We start from the raw sequence: 15,547 nt of genomic DNA on the forward strand, positions 1-15,547 counted from the left end.
GAGACGATCTCTTTCTGAATGGAAGACGTGATGATCTCTGGGAGAACACTTGCAACGAAAACCCTATTTCCCAACATAGTGGATCCTCCAGCTAAACACTGCCTACATTAGCTGCATCCACTACTTAGAGCCTGAAAGACACCTCAACCACCAATGATGAACTGACTTAAGTATATTACCCACAACGCCCCTCCCTAATGCTATGGCACAAGAGTTAGCTCAAGCCCTGTAAGAAAACTTACACTTCATGTGCTTTCATGATTTGTAGAAGGCCCCCTTTCCCCACAATCTCTGTAATGTCCGTAACCAAGAGAAACACCCTTGTCTCTTTTTGCATGCTTCTGCTACATGAACACAATCCTGTACGTGTGTGTGTACTGTATTATGTGAATATATATATATGCACAGAGAGAGAGAGAGAGAGAGACAGAGACAGAGACAGAGACAGAGACAGAGACAGAGGAGAGAGAGAGAGAGAGAGAGAGAGAGAGAGAGAGAGAGAGAGAGAGAGAGAATAGTTTTACTCTTCCCTGCAGGGATTAAGATGCCAGAGGAATGAGAAAGTAAACTGTCTAAACCGTGAGAACTAGATTCAATGCCCTGAAAATTATTCTGTAAAGTTGGATGTTAAGAGAAAGTTACTTTCAAATTAATAATGAATGAGGAAATACAAATTTATGGAGAAATGGCCATAAAATTCTGAAATAATATTGCAAGGAGATAGATGACTTGCTAGATCCTCACTCTTCATTTATGAGGAAGACCAGATTGGCTTCTGTATCCTGTGTGAGTTCTGCTCATGAAAGACAAAATGAAATCAATTTCCTAAACATTTACATAATTGATATTAATGAGTTTTAGAACGACCTTTGGAAGAGAAAATAATTTTTAAATAAGCATGTTATACTAATAGATCTGCTTTTGAAAAGCCTCACTCAAATCTCTTTGTTTCTTTTTGATTTGATTTGACTTGATTTGATTTGATTTGTTGCTTTTTAACTTAGTGGACAAGGTCTAGATTGGATCTCGCTATCACCTTCCATTTGGCGGTAACTAGTATTACTGCCCCTTAAAACCACTAGTTACAAAGAAGAATACATGAGGTTTTAAGAGCATAAGGACTCAGAATAGAATTCTATTTTTTTCCAATTCTTTTGGTTACGTAGATGTTTGTGTTTAACGAATTTATTATTTGTCTGACTGATTTCCCACATTATGCTAGAAACATATACCACTTACATGAACACTAAAGACACAGAAAATTAACTTTGATTTCAAGACTTTTCAAAATTAATTAACTCCCTGAAACACTGTTTTAGAATTACAAGATATTAATGAATGGAAAGAGAGCTTAGCAGTCAAAATACTTGCTGCTCATCCAAAAATCCTAAACTCAGTTCAGAGTCACACCTGTCACACACACATGCTATATGCATATTCACACATGTATACATGTACATAAATTTATAGGTACATACATTTACAGAATGCTATGGAAAATAGTTAAGATACCTTCTAAATGGATACATACATGTGCAAAGCACAGAATAAATATTAGTTCATTTCTTTATCAAGTCAAAAAATGATATACCTCTAATGAATGCTTTCTATGCTGATACTGTAATGTATTTTTCTGTAGATTCTAATTAATCCCACATATGAAAGTGTGAGTTAAACATAGTAAATATGATAGTATTTCATTTCCATGTAATAAAGGAGTTTTAATTGTCTCAACCAAGTTGTCTCAAAAATCTTACACAGATTATCTCAATCTTACACAAATCCCCTTGCACTTTCCTTTTTTTTTTTCTTTTTCTTTTTTTTCCGGAGCTGGGGACCGAACCCAGGGCCTTGCGCTTGCTAGGCAAGCGCTCTACCACTGAGCTAAATCCCCAGCCCCCCCTCCCTTGCACTTTTCTAATGTTCCATCCTGATTGGCCCTTAGACAAAGAGAAGGGGATAAAAAAGCAGGAAGAGAAAGGGAGTTGGGAGAGACAGAGATGAAGGGGGAAAGAGAGAGAGAGAGAGAGAGAGAGAGAGAGAGAGAGAGAGAGGGAGAGAGAGAGGGAGAGAGAGAGAAATAGGACCTACTGCTTCCTAGGAACTCACAACCACTTCAGACGCTGTGCAGCAATAGAAAACACATCCGGCCACATCAAGCTCCTCTTTACCTCCTGGCAGAAGACATCCATCCTCATCCAGCCATATCTTATCCTCTCTCTTAATTCTAATCATATTTTATTTCATTATTCTTCATCATCACCACAGACCATTATTCTACAGATTGTTATTATTTATCTGCCCTGTAACTTCAGGCAAATAAATGATTATATGTGTTATATACCTTTGCTTTGGGCTTAGTGCATTCAACTAAATGCTCTAAAGATTCATCCACTACAAATATAGTTATGACTTTGTCCTACTAAGTAGGTATTGTGTGCTTGTACTAATATATTACAAATTATTAATTAATCTTACTATCATTAGACATTCTATATAACTCAATGTTTGCATATTAAAATTAGGTCCCTCTTGGGAATGGAGAGATGGATCAGTGGTTAAAAACCCATCCTGCTGAAGACCTGGGTTTGGTTCCTAACACTGACATCAGGGAGTTCACAATAGCCTGTAACTCCAGACACGAGGGATCCAACGTACTCATCTGTCCTTTGAAGGCACCTACACTCATCTACACCAGCTCATAGACACATACACATAATTGAAAAATAATAGAAATAAATATTTTTAAAATGGCTCCCATGAAACCCCTGGGCTGTGTAGACCTTGTTTTTATTTCTTTCAAGTAAACAATGGTTACAGTCCTTGAAAATTGAATGAGACTATGCTTAGGTCTTTTAGAATCTGTCAGGAGTGTTCTTTAAGGAGAAAACACTTCTCAGCATTCATATCCATATTCAAACATTGAACTTCAGGTGCTTTGAGTACCACATTGTAATTTTAATTTTTAGTAATACAACAAATGATGTATTTTCCATGTAGGCCTGATTATTCATATGCCTTCTTTGGTGAAGTGTTTATTGCAAACTTGTCTAGTAGGCTATCCTTTTATTTTGATTTTTCAAAGTTCTTTTATATGCTAGCTTTTAATTTGGGACAAATATTTATGTTGTAAATATTTTCTCCAAGCTCTACCTTTAATTTTCATCACATACATGACTTGTCAGGAACACATTTTAACTGTCTCTGGTTAAATATTAAGATAATAATACTGAATCAGTGAGAAGATTTGGGAATTCCCTTCTTTTCAATAATATTATTTTCTGGAACCTTTACTTTATTTCTGAATTTTCTGGTTGCTGTAGTTCACAAACAATTTGTCTTTAACTTAGTGGCACTGCAATGCCTTTGTGAGCTGTGTGTGTGCAGCTTGGACCAGGAAGCTCCAAGATGGAGCTCCAGATAGCTGTAGGGTTCGCTTTCTTTTTCCTTCTCAGCTGTTCTCTTCTTGTTCGTTTCTGCTGTTACTTGCTCTCCAAGGCCTCAAGCACATGTTTATGGGTAACAATTCAAGTGTATATGTGGCATTTGCAAGAGGTCAGGCACATAAGAACAGTCGCACTATCATGAGATGGTCATTGTCCTTCTGAGATGTTTAGTGCTGCTTTGAATTTATTTTCTTTGACCTCAGGATGCCCATAGAATAGTTCTTTTCCAGACGCACTGTGCTGTTATTTTTTGACCAATAAGCTTCCATTGTCCATGCATCAGCTTTCCCAAACGATCTTTCTGTTTCTGGCTCATGCAAGTAGGTCCTTCTATTAAACATTTCACTATACATGCATTGCTTTTGTGTTATAGAACCCATTTCTTTACATTTGTGTCCTTTTGTCTTGGGGTTTTACTGCTGTGAACAGACACCATGACCAATGCAAGTCCTAAAAAGGGCAACATTTAATTGGGGCTTGCTTATAGGTTCAGAGGTTCAGTCCATTATCCTCAAGAAACATGGCAGCATCCAGGTAAGAATAGTTCAGGAGAAACAGAGTTCTACATCTTCATCTGAAGGCTGCTAGGAGAATACTGATTTCCAGGCAGCTAAAACAAAGAGGTATTAAAGCCCACACCCACAAGGCCACACCTACACCAACAAGGCCACCCCTCTCAACAGTACTACTCCATAGGCCAAGCATATGCAAACCATCATATTCCACTTCCTGGCCCCCATAGGCTTGTTCAAACACATGATTCTTTACGGGCCATATCTAGCCATTACCATAATTTAAAATGTACATTTAGTCCAACTTCCAAAGTCCCCATTGTCTATAGCAGTATCAACAATGTCAAAGTTCAAAGTCTCTTCTGAGATCCATCCAATCACTTAACAATAATCATTGAATCAAGATAGGACACCAGTTGGGCAAACGCCATATTCTGCATCTCCAAAACTTATGTCAAAGGGGTCATCAAATCTCCTTTTTTTTAATCTTTGTTGACTACAACAAACTTCTTTTCCTGGGCTGTTTCTGCTCCCTGTTAGCAGCATTCCTCAGGAGATGTCCTAGGGCTCTGACGTCTTGAAAATCTTGGGATCTCAAAGACAACTTTAATGTTTTAGCTTCTTGTTTCAATATCTGGGATTCACCCATGATCTTCTGGACTCCTCGAAAGGGCTGGTGTCAGTTCTGCAGCTCTGCCTTCTGTAGCACACTAAGCTCAGGTTGATCCACTCCACTGCCACTGCTGATTTTGAGGATCACTCCATGGTACTGGTATCTTCAATTCACTGGGATCTTCTGCTGCAACTAGGCTTCACCAACAGACTCTGATAGGCTTTCTTCATGGTGCCAAGTCTTTTGCATGACACTTCCACTCCTGGTCCATCAACTGAGGCTGCACTTTCACTGGTAGCCTTCCACGGCTTCTCACAGTGCCAAGTCTCCTCAGCTGCTTTCATGACCCCTTCATGTCTTCAAAACCAGTACCACCTAAAGGACTCTAACACATTACCAATTACAGTAGTAGCATGAGGTACAACCTTGACTGTCTCTGGAACACAGCTTCTTTTTGCTCTCAGAAAACACATCCCAGAAGATTTCACCTCAGTGATGTTGGTCTCTTCTTAATCACTAATTTCTTAGCTCCAGCTAACCAGTGTCAATTGTCCCAGTAGTCCCTTTTACTTTTCACTCTAAAGCCAGAGCCACATGGCTGAAGTTGTTGTATTCTGATGCTTACTGAGGCTAGAACATGACCCCACCCCACTCCCTTATTCTATCACAGGATTTCTGTTTTCTAATTCCCTCTCTACCTAAGCTTCACTTTCCTGGAACTTGTTCTTAGATTGACCTTGAACTCAGAGATCTGCAATGCTCTGTCTCCTGAGATTAAAAGTATGTACCACCATGCCTGGATTTAAGCTTTTCTTCACCTAGAACCTGCTTTGTCCCAGGCTGGCCTTGAACTCAGAGATCTGGTTTTGTCTCCTGTGATTAAATGTGTGTACCACCATGACTTGATCTAAATTTAGCCGCGAAGGCTGTTGCCCCAAAATCCCTTAATCTGTTATCTTCTAGAACATAAGATTCAGTTCCATTTCACTTTCTGGTGCCCCTTTAATACTTGAAACATATATTTTACATTTTTTTCTTTCTAAACTTTCTATGCTTATTCAAAACGCTATTCAAGAGACTTAACCAGAAAACAAAGTCTCGGCTGGGCTTTTTTGAGAATTCCTTTGTCAATGCAATTAATTTGAGTCTCATCACCTAGCCTCAGGCAGACTCTTCAGACAAAGGCAAAAAGTAGCCATGTTCTTCACCAAAATACCACAAAAACAGTCTCAATGTCACATTTTGAAATTCTTTTCCACCGAAACCTCTTGGGCCAGATCAGCATAGTTCAAACCATTCACAGCAATAAAGTCTTCCATATTCCTTCTAGATGCCCCATTAAGCCCCACTTAAAGCATTTCACTGCTTTCTGAATCCAAAGTTCCAAAATCCACATTCTTCCAAACAAAAGCATTGTCATGCCTATCACAGCAATATCTCAGTCCCTGGTACCAACTTCTGTCTTAGTTAGGGTGTTACTGCTGTGAACAGACCATGACCAATACAAGTCTTATAAAGGATAATATTTAATTGGAGTTGGCTTACAGGTTCAGAGGTTCAGTCCATTATCCTCAAGGTAGAAAAAGAGAGTTCTACATCTTCATCTGAAGGCTGCTAAGAGAATACTAATTCCAAGGCAGCTAAAACAAGGGTATTAAAGCCCACACCCACAAGGCCACACCTACTCTCACAAGGCCACCCCTCCCAACAGTGTCACTCCCTAGGCCAAGCATACCCAAACCATCACACCTTTGTTCCTTCTTTCTTGGGGTATAAGCTTCATAAAATCAGAATTCCTTTCTATCATCCCTGACTAATTAGAGAGCACCCCAGAGACACTTGCTGCGGTTTTGGAGACCAAACTCTTTTGATGGTTATATCCTAGGTATTATGGAGATTGTGGTGCTTTGACTGCGAGTGGCCCCCATTGACTGGAATACTTGAGCACTTGATCTCTAGTTAATGGAACTGTTTTTTTTGTTTTTGAAGGCTTAGGAAGTGTGGCCTTGGTGCAGAAGATGTGTCACAGAAAGAGGGTTTCAAGTTTCAAAAGCCCATGCCAGGCCCCATGTTTCTGTCTGTAATTTGTGGATCAGATGTGAGCTCTCAGCTTTTGCTCCAGCATCATGACTGACTGACTGCCATTATGCTTTGGCAAATCCCAACTATGATTTCATGGGACAAACCCTCTGAAACTGTAAGCAATCTCAAATTAAATACTTTATAGGTTGCCTTGGTCACAGTGTTTCCTCACAGCAATAGAATAGTAACTAAGTCAGAGGTGATCCCCTAAGATTACTGATAAGGGAATCCATGGATATACAGATAAGTAGAAAATAATTCCATGAAAATATATTTTTATCTACTCTACTCATATTGTTTTGTTTCATATAGACATACTTTATGCAGTTATTCTCAAGTCCACATCAAGAGCATAATTTTATGCCCTAATTTTATGAGGGGCTTTCCAGGACAGTGACACAAATAAGATGTTTATAAATCAAATATTTTTTTAAATTAAACACAAAGTATATCTATATCCTTCTGTATGTCTGTCCATTCGTGGTATATGGGTGCCATGGCATGTGTGATGGTCAGAGGACAACCTCCCTATCTGCCCTCATCATCTGCCTTGTTTGAGGTAGAAATTCCAGTTCGAGCATGCTTATTATTAGGCTAGCTGGACTCAAAGATTCTAAGGACTCTCTTGCCTCTCTTTCACATCTCACTGTAGTGGTACAGAGATCACAGATGAGAGAATACTAGTACATCTGGCATTATGTGAGTTTTGGGGCATTAAAACTCTGGTCCTCATGCTGTATGGCAAGTAATGTATCCATTGGACCTTCTCCCCAACTATTCTTACAGTTTTTATATTGTCCTGTAAAAATCTGTCCGAAAACACTGATAATGTATAATTAAAGTCATCTGCTCTGACACTACTGCAGAACTTGAAAAAAGAAATTATGGCTGAAGAATACATACTACACTGTTTACCACTTTTCAGAGCTGAGTCCTTCCCCGCAGTTGAGGCACGCATGCAAATGCATTATATCTCTAGAGGATTCTAATACATCATCCTGAACAAAAAGAAGGACAATGCACGAGGCGCTAAGTTACATTTACTTTCCTTTAAGAATCAGATACTAAGCTTTGGATACCTTAGAATATTAAGTTCTCCATAATTTCCACTAGAAACCAACATCTAGCACAGGCCTTGGCCCATGGTAGCCACTGAAAAATAAAACACGTGTTTATTTAATAAAACAGCAAAAAAATGATCATAGCCAAATTTTAAAACAGAGGTAATTATAATATACAAACTTTATTGTTTAATCTAAAAACATGACATTCTTTTTTTAAAAAAAGGCAGAAGCCAAATGTTATCCTTTGTTTAAGGAAATGAGGCTTTCTCTAGGCAGAAGATCCAGTTAGCAGGCGCAGTTCTTACAGCGCTGAAGACCATTCTCGTTGCAAGCTGTACACTTCAGGGCTTTGAAAGCGTCCGTAAAGCAATTGCGAAACACTGACATCTTGCTCCCGTGGCACACAGAGCATGGAAGGAAGCCGAAGCCTCCACAGGAGGGACACTCGTGTGGATGCTGGACTCTCTGAATAGGATGACAAGAAACAGAAAAGAACAGAAAGTATGTTAAAATGCACAATTCAATCAGAACTATGAAAGGTTGTACAACATTAGTATAAGGTAATTGTGGTGATTTGCTTGAGAGTATCTGCCTTAAAATGAATGGGACCCAGTGGCAGGACAACTGCAGAATGTTTTCCCTGCCCTCCCTAATGGCCATCCACAGCAGAGGTTTGTTTTATAAAGTCTAGTCAAGTTTACTCTTGAAAGGTTTCAAGAGTTTCATCATATGAAAACAGATTTTTTTTGCCAACTAAATATCATAAAAGACAATGATTGTCATAAGAGGAAAATACTTTTAATTTTACCTTGTGCATTTCTTAACACTTTCTGTCTTATAAAACAGTAAATTCTAATACATAATTTGAAAATTCAGAAAACTATGAGCTAAAATTTAAAGGAGTAGCCACTATCCACTGAGGATCCAATCATTACATTGCCAATTTGGATAATTCCTTAATCTTTTCAGAGCACGTTCTAGTGTATCAGTATGCAATGTTTCCTTCTCCCACCCTCCCCCTCCTCTACAAACATCATCTTCAGGGAAGACACAACTCAAGTACCATTCTCATCATTTGACACTTTAGGAAACAGAAGTCGGTATCTTGAGACATGTAAGCACATCATAAACCTTTCTTAATAGCTGTCAGCCTTTCCACCTCAAGCAGAGATAAAGGATCTGAAATATAGAATAAATACAGCCAGGCTTTGTGGAAGACAATGTTTTATAAAATGTTCACATTTACTTCAATTCGTTTCTTTGAACATACAAACTTTCTCAGAATTCACTGCTGGAAGTCACCAAGCCGGGTTGATTAGGAGCCATTACAGAGTGAACGCAAACAGAACTGATGTGAAATTCCTTACTTGAAGTACAGTAGTCAGCAGCAATGTTTGAAAACATGGCTTTAAGGTGGGCCAGAAAGCGCTGGTACACACACACACACACACACACACACACACACACACACACACACACAGAAACATATTTAAACCACACATATACATATAGGTTTGCATGGAGAGTCAAAATTGCACATTAAGTATCCAAAAACATGAAATACCTGGACTTACCCTCCAATTCCCTGCTATCTACAACTAAAACAATCCAAAAAACAAATAAATAAAAAGTTGTCTTTGCCTAAGTAATTTTCAGAATGTAATTTGGGAAGTAAACATTATACATCCTTAGATCTCTTTTCACACACACACACACACACACACACACACAAACAGATATATATATATATATATATATATATATATATATATATATATTCTCTAAGACTTACTTACTAACTACCCTTTGGTATACCTGTTATTGTAAAACACAAAACCCATGCAATATCTCATTTTTAACAGCACAGAATTATTTTGATGAAAGGTAGATTTTGCCAATATGGATGACACAATTTGGAAAGCGGAAATGCCATCAAGGTTGAAGAGATGCAAAGATTTCCCAAACAGATTGATTGAATGTAAGTGGTAATTTTAGGTTTCTGCAACTGTTCTTTGCAAGAACTGATTCCCACAAAGAAATGTGATCTGGACTTTTGGTTTTTTGGGGTTTTTTTTTTGTTTTTTTTTTTTTTTTTGTAATGTTAAAATGTTTTCCTAAGTATTTGGAGGCAAACAATATATTTTAAAAGCTAAACATAGGAGAATTAGCACGTAATGATGTCATCACATTTCAAAAGTAAAATGATTATGTCAATACATGCTTGACATCACTAAAATCATGAAAGAAGGATACATTCAAAATTATCAAGCTGAGACTCTTGGCACATACCTATAAACTTGGAACTTCAGAAGTAGAAGCAAGAGGATAAAATATTTAAGCTCATTTTTGGCTGCATAGTAAGTTTGAGGCAAGCTTGATCGATGAGAGAGAGAGAGAGAGAGAGAGAGAGAGAGAGAGAGAGAGAGAGAGAGAGAGAGAGAATTTTTTAATATAAAATTATGTCAACTAGACAAAACAGATATCAGGCCAGCCTATAGCTTATAAAAGAGAGAGCTATAGGGCTCAGGATTCCAAGACTCCATTCATTACTGCTAGATTGTAAATAGATCTGGGTTCCTAGTAGAAAAAGGTTGCCACATATTGCAACTAAAATTAATGTTCAGTTAAATTTGAATTTCAGATAGATCACAAATACTTTTATGTAAATATATATATATATTTCCTTGGAATAAAATGCAAACCATTCCTAGTGTGTGTGAGATTAAAATGTAAATGGGCATCAAGCCTTTTTGGCAGCCTCCAGGGCAGGTGCTGTCAAGCAACAGGAGCAATGTGTGGGAAACAGCCGTTTATCAACCAATGTAAATTATTTAGTAGTTTTTAAAAATGTGCCTCAGCATTTTTAGTAAAAATCACAAAAGGACACCAGGTGGAATTTGTCCGAAGCCACCTCCCACTGTATCCTAGGATACTTGTAAATGACAAAATTTTAAAATAGCATGTGTTTTTCCTGAAGAATATGTCTAAGATGTCAAAAAAAACAGCAAAAATGAACCGTGGCATCTATTCAGCTGCCTAGACTTAGTATCTACCTCATCACCCAGTCACCCTGAGCATCAGGTTGTCAGTACATAGAACTCAAAATTGTAATGCAACAGAATTAGAATTTATTGCACATCTGAAATAGAGCCTACAGAATTACTTTTGATAAGTAAAAACATCAAATGTTAGATCCACTAGTACCAAGAGTCTACTCTGACTTCATAATTTATCTGAAAGTCACAGGTGATCAATTGCCTAAGAGAAAATTAACATATCAATACTGAAACCCACATTCTCTGTTGACAGTGTCACTGGTGTATCAAGGCCATCTTAAAATCCTGTCTTCAGCATCTGTACATCGTAAGATGAGATCTTTCTTTGATTTCTCAGCTACTGACAGGATTCAGTGAACTAATCCACATAGGACAAATAGAAAGGCTGTCCAGCACACAATGAGGCTAGACACAGTAAGCCATTATTCTATTAATAAATTTCTACCTTAAGTTATATTTACCAGCTGCTGTCTCCAGTTAAATTATTCATAGTCATGTGACTCAACCAGGTTCTATCATGCTGGGCTATTTGTTTTAAATGTACCAATATTAGCCTTCTGGTTTAAGAGCTTGCTTCTGTAAAGGAAAAGTAAATATGCCTTTGAGTCATCTGTTAATTCTGATGCTTTCAGCACAGTGATGAAACTATTCTGAGACCACATCTATTATCATTTTAAAAATTAGCTATTTCAATGACAAATATGAGGTAAGATGTGGCTTTTGTATCATGTAAATCTGCTCTATTTGGCCAGTTGCTCATGCATAGAGACACAGAGAACCTCCATCAATAAGTGTCAGCCACTCAGCTTACAAGGTAGCATTCTTGACTAGAAAAATGGACAATTATTTTCTGATTTCCTTCTGTTGGCCACATACAACTTCTAAGCCTTATCCTACATCCTCTCTTCGGATAACTGCTCAGACTGGGACTTGGACTATGAGGACTAGGGGCAGTTGATGACCATCATGTGGTATCCAATAATACAGATCAGAAACTCATAGGACCTGACTAATGTCTTACTATAGAATGACCACTTATCCATCCTCTGGATGTCCCATAAGAAACAAACCACAGTGTTAGAATAACTTCTTCCTTGCACCTAATATACCAGATAAGCTTTTCAGCTAGTCTTTTGTCCTGTCATGATAAAGTCCCACTGTATGTCACTTGAATTAAGAGTCACAGAAGCATAGCATTAGACAGGCTTTAGAGTCAGGCTAATCAGATTCAGGAATCAATTATTTCTCTAACATCCTGAGCAAGTGATTCAGTCTTTTTCTGAATTCAGTATTCCTTTAATGGCACCATGGGAATAATCAAACCTACTTCAGTCACTCCATATATATAAAACACCAAGCATATTATTTGTGACATAATCAGTATTTAAATATTTCAGTCTTGTGACTATTTATCTCCTGCAAAAGTTAACCAGAAGTACTGGGTGGTTCAAATTTGAATACAGTATCCTCATCCACTTTGATCACCTAATGCCCTCTAGGACCTGGCTTTTTTTAATCTAAGTTGTCTTTCGTTAAACCCTCATTTCCTCATGGGCAGAGGTCTAAGATTTCCTCGTAACTACAAAATCTTTACCAGTTTTACTCTTCAGACAAGAGATCCGAGTAAATTGTAGTACCTTAAAATTGCTATAAGAATATTCTTAATTTTTTTACCTTTAATGCACTGATTGTAAAACAGAGACAAACTTAGAGAAAATGTTTCTTATAAAGCCCTGTAAGCCAAAAGAGAAAGAGCAGTGACATCAATCTAGCCTGTTGATGCTAAATGGCAAAACAAAAGAATCATGGATACAAAGGAAGAAATGTTCAGAACATTTAAGTCAATTTAAGTCAATATCTACACAAAGAAAACTACCAAAGCTCACTCATCCTAGAAGACTCTAAAGGACACTCCGTGTAATTTTAACAATCCATGCACAACCCAGCTAGGTGCTGGCAATGGTGGTCTCACTCCTCCTCCATGGCTAACTGTAAGCAGCATCTGGCCCTGATTCACAGGCTGACTTGCTAAACTGACCAAACCAGTTTTCCAGGGCAATCCTCAAGCCATTCCTCCCTCCCCCTCCCTCGCTCCCCTTCCACGCCCCCCTCCTGTGGCTAATCTTGCCTACGACATTCCAGTATCTCTCAGCTCCCTCTAGCCCCATGAAAGGAAAACACTAGAGACTTACATTTATACCAACCAGATTTATATCCGTAAATCTTCAACCCCAATATGCCCGTGCAAAGAACCCACAACTCAGTACATTTGCAAGTGCACGCCTAGATTGGGCGGATACACCCCACCCTACTCGGCTGCCCAGCTATGAAATCTCAGCTACTTGCAGCCCCTGCAGACCACGTGGGTCTGCTCCATCTTTCTCCTCTTCTTTCTCCGTCATCTTCTCCTCCTCCTTCCGTCTTTTTTCTTTCCTTCCTGTCTCTCCTTCTCTGAAACTTCCAGGCCCACCTTTTCCTTCCACTGCCCGATCTCGGGCTTTAGGGCTCTAGCCTTTATTTGAGCACTGTAGGCTAATGCCTGGGCATTGAGGTTGGCGAGGGTGGGTGGGAGGAGCATTCTCATAGAAGCAGGAGGAGGAGGGAGGGGAGAGGAGGGGATAACATTTGTAAAAACATAAAATATTCAAGAAAAATAAAGTTTAAAAAAAAAGATTTCACCTGAAATCACCTGAGTGATTTACTCCTTATCGGGGCACCCTTCTTGGGGGTGCAGAATTAGCATCAAAATACAAAGAGCCATCCACACTACTAACATACAGAATTCAAATGCTTGTCTTAGGGTTTCTCTTGCTGTGATACAATGCAGTGACTGAAAGCAAGTTGGGAAGGAAAGGGTTTCTTCACATCACATCACCAAAGAAGTCAGGACAGGAACTCAGGCAGGGCAGGAACCTGGAGGCAGGGGCTTAGGCAGAGGCAGTGGAGGGGTGCTGCTTACTATCCGACTTCGCATGGCTTTCTCAACCTGCTTTCTTACAGAGCACAGGACTACCAGCCCAGGAAATGCCCCACCCACAATGGGCTGGACCCTCTTCAATTGATCACTAATGAAGAAACTGGCTTACATCCGGCTTTTATGGAAGCATTTTCTCAATTGAGGCTTCTTCCTCTCTGATGATTCTAACCTGTGTCGAATGGATATAAAACCATCTAATACAATGATATCTACATAAGGCCATTTATATTTCAATTTGAATAAAAAATAACATTTAAAAATGTTTCCTTGAGAGACGTAAGCAAAAGAATCAGGAGTTCAAGGTCATCTTCAGCTCTGTCAGAAGTTGGAAGCTGACTTGATCTAAATGAAACTCCCATCTCAAGAAGAAAGTCAGCTTCTCAGTCGCAAAACAGTTAGCAACCAGTGGTGACTAACTCATTCAGTTCAGTCAGAAAGTGTTTCCATTGTGGAAGCAAGAGCTAACTACTGGAAAGAACCATATAGGAGAGATAGAGAGCTATTAAACTAAATGCCTTCAGTGTTCAAATATCAATAGAACACCACAGCAGGCATTCTGTAATATCACTGCATAACATTAAAATGTGCTCAGAATATGAGCTATTGAATAATATACACTATTCAAATTGTGTGAGTTGAATAAAAAGATATACATTAGCCTAAATTAACGGCTTTATGAAACTGAAGCAGTCTATAGGAACAGGAAGAAAGAAATCTACCCACTCAAGCATTTTTTGCTGAATGAAAGTTTAGACAAGCAAGTGAGTATTCTCACTTGATACCTGAAGTTATCAGGACTCCAAGGGGTAAAGGAACGTGTCCAAAGTCACACAACTATCATTAGATCTGAGCTTCCAGCTAAAACTCTCAAATCTCAAACAATAATACTTCAGAATTTGCAAAATGTGAGTGCTAAGGAAATTCAGGAATTCAGATCATGGCATATACTATTCCTACACCCCAGGAACCCTCCATGTTCAGAAGCACTTCCTCTCTGTCACCTTTATTGGGCCCCTGTGTGCAAATGTAATACAACTGTTATTATTATGACAGGAATTCTCACAAAACTCTTCTAAGTTATTGCTATATGCAAGCAAATCTTTGAGCAGACACTGTTGTCTCCCAAAGGAAAAATGCTTGCAAATCATAGCTTCTCAGGCTATTTGTCAAATGATGAACACATTTTGTTTTCCTTCTGAGAAAGGCTAAATATCGATAAAAGTGACTATTAAAAGCAAGAAGTAGCTCACTTGGGATAAAATTAAAAACCCAAATGAAAGGGACAAAAGGGATTCTTTGGCAACCACACAGTATGAAAACTCATGGAGATAAGAAGGCAGGAAGGACTAGACTGTATTTTTAGAAGTAGTACTACAGATAGATACCACAGACCTTGCAGGGAGTGAAACACAATGAGGGGCTGGAACAATAACACTATGGATAGACAAGACTTGCATAGTGAGTGGTTCTAAGAGAGCAAAGAGGCGACTTAGCTCTTGGCCTTGACTGTTGTTGAAGGTATGGAAGAGAATCAAATATAAAGTGTGAAGATCCGGTAAAAGCATGTGGGTGCTGGCTGGCCTTGCTCACCTAGGAAAACTCTAGATAATTATGAATGCATAATTTCCACTCTAAAGAATGTTTCCATATGGACAGTAAAGCATGTGGTCTCCCTAGACACAGAAAGAAACAGGCTGCTATGATCATTCACCAGAGAAATGCTAAGGGTTTCCTGATCGCACATCAATTTAATGTACTATATATTTAAATAAATTGTGTGTCCCTGATGTTATAATT

At 38.6% G+C, this 15,547-nt stretch overlaps 1 protein-coding gene across 1 annotated transcript in view; it reads right to left on the reverse strand.

The window, feature by feature from the left end:
* Positions 1-7,863: 7,863 nt before the first annotated feature.
* The window catches only part of Grxcr1 (glutaredoxin and cysteine rich domain containing 1), a 129,091-nt gene continuing 121,407 nt past the window's right edge, over positions 7,864-15,547 (reverse strand). The window contains 1 exon segment of the mRNA NM_001191935.1: positions 7,864-8,182. Coding sequence (NP_001178864.1) covers positions 8,003-8,182 — 180 coding nt within the window. The 3' untranslated portion in view covers positions 7,864-8,002.

Source organism: Rattus norvegicus, chromosome 14 (genome assembly GCF_021556685.1).
Source record: "Rattus norvegicus strain SHRSP/BbbUtx chromosome 14, alternate assembly SHRSP_T2T, whole genome shotgun sequence".
Classification (NCBI taxonomy): Eukaryota; Metazoa; Chordata; class Mammalia; order Rodentia; family Muridae; genus Rattus; species Rattus norvegicus.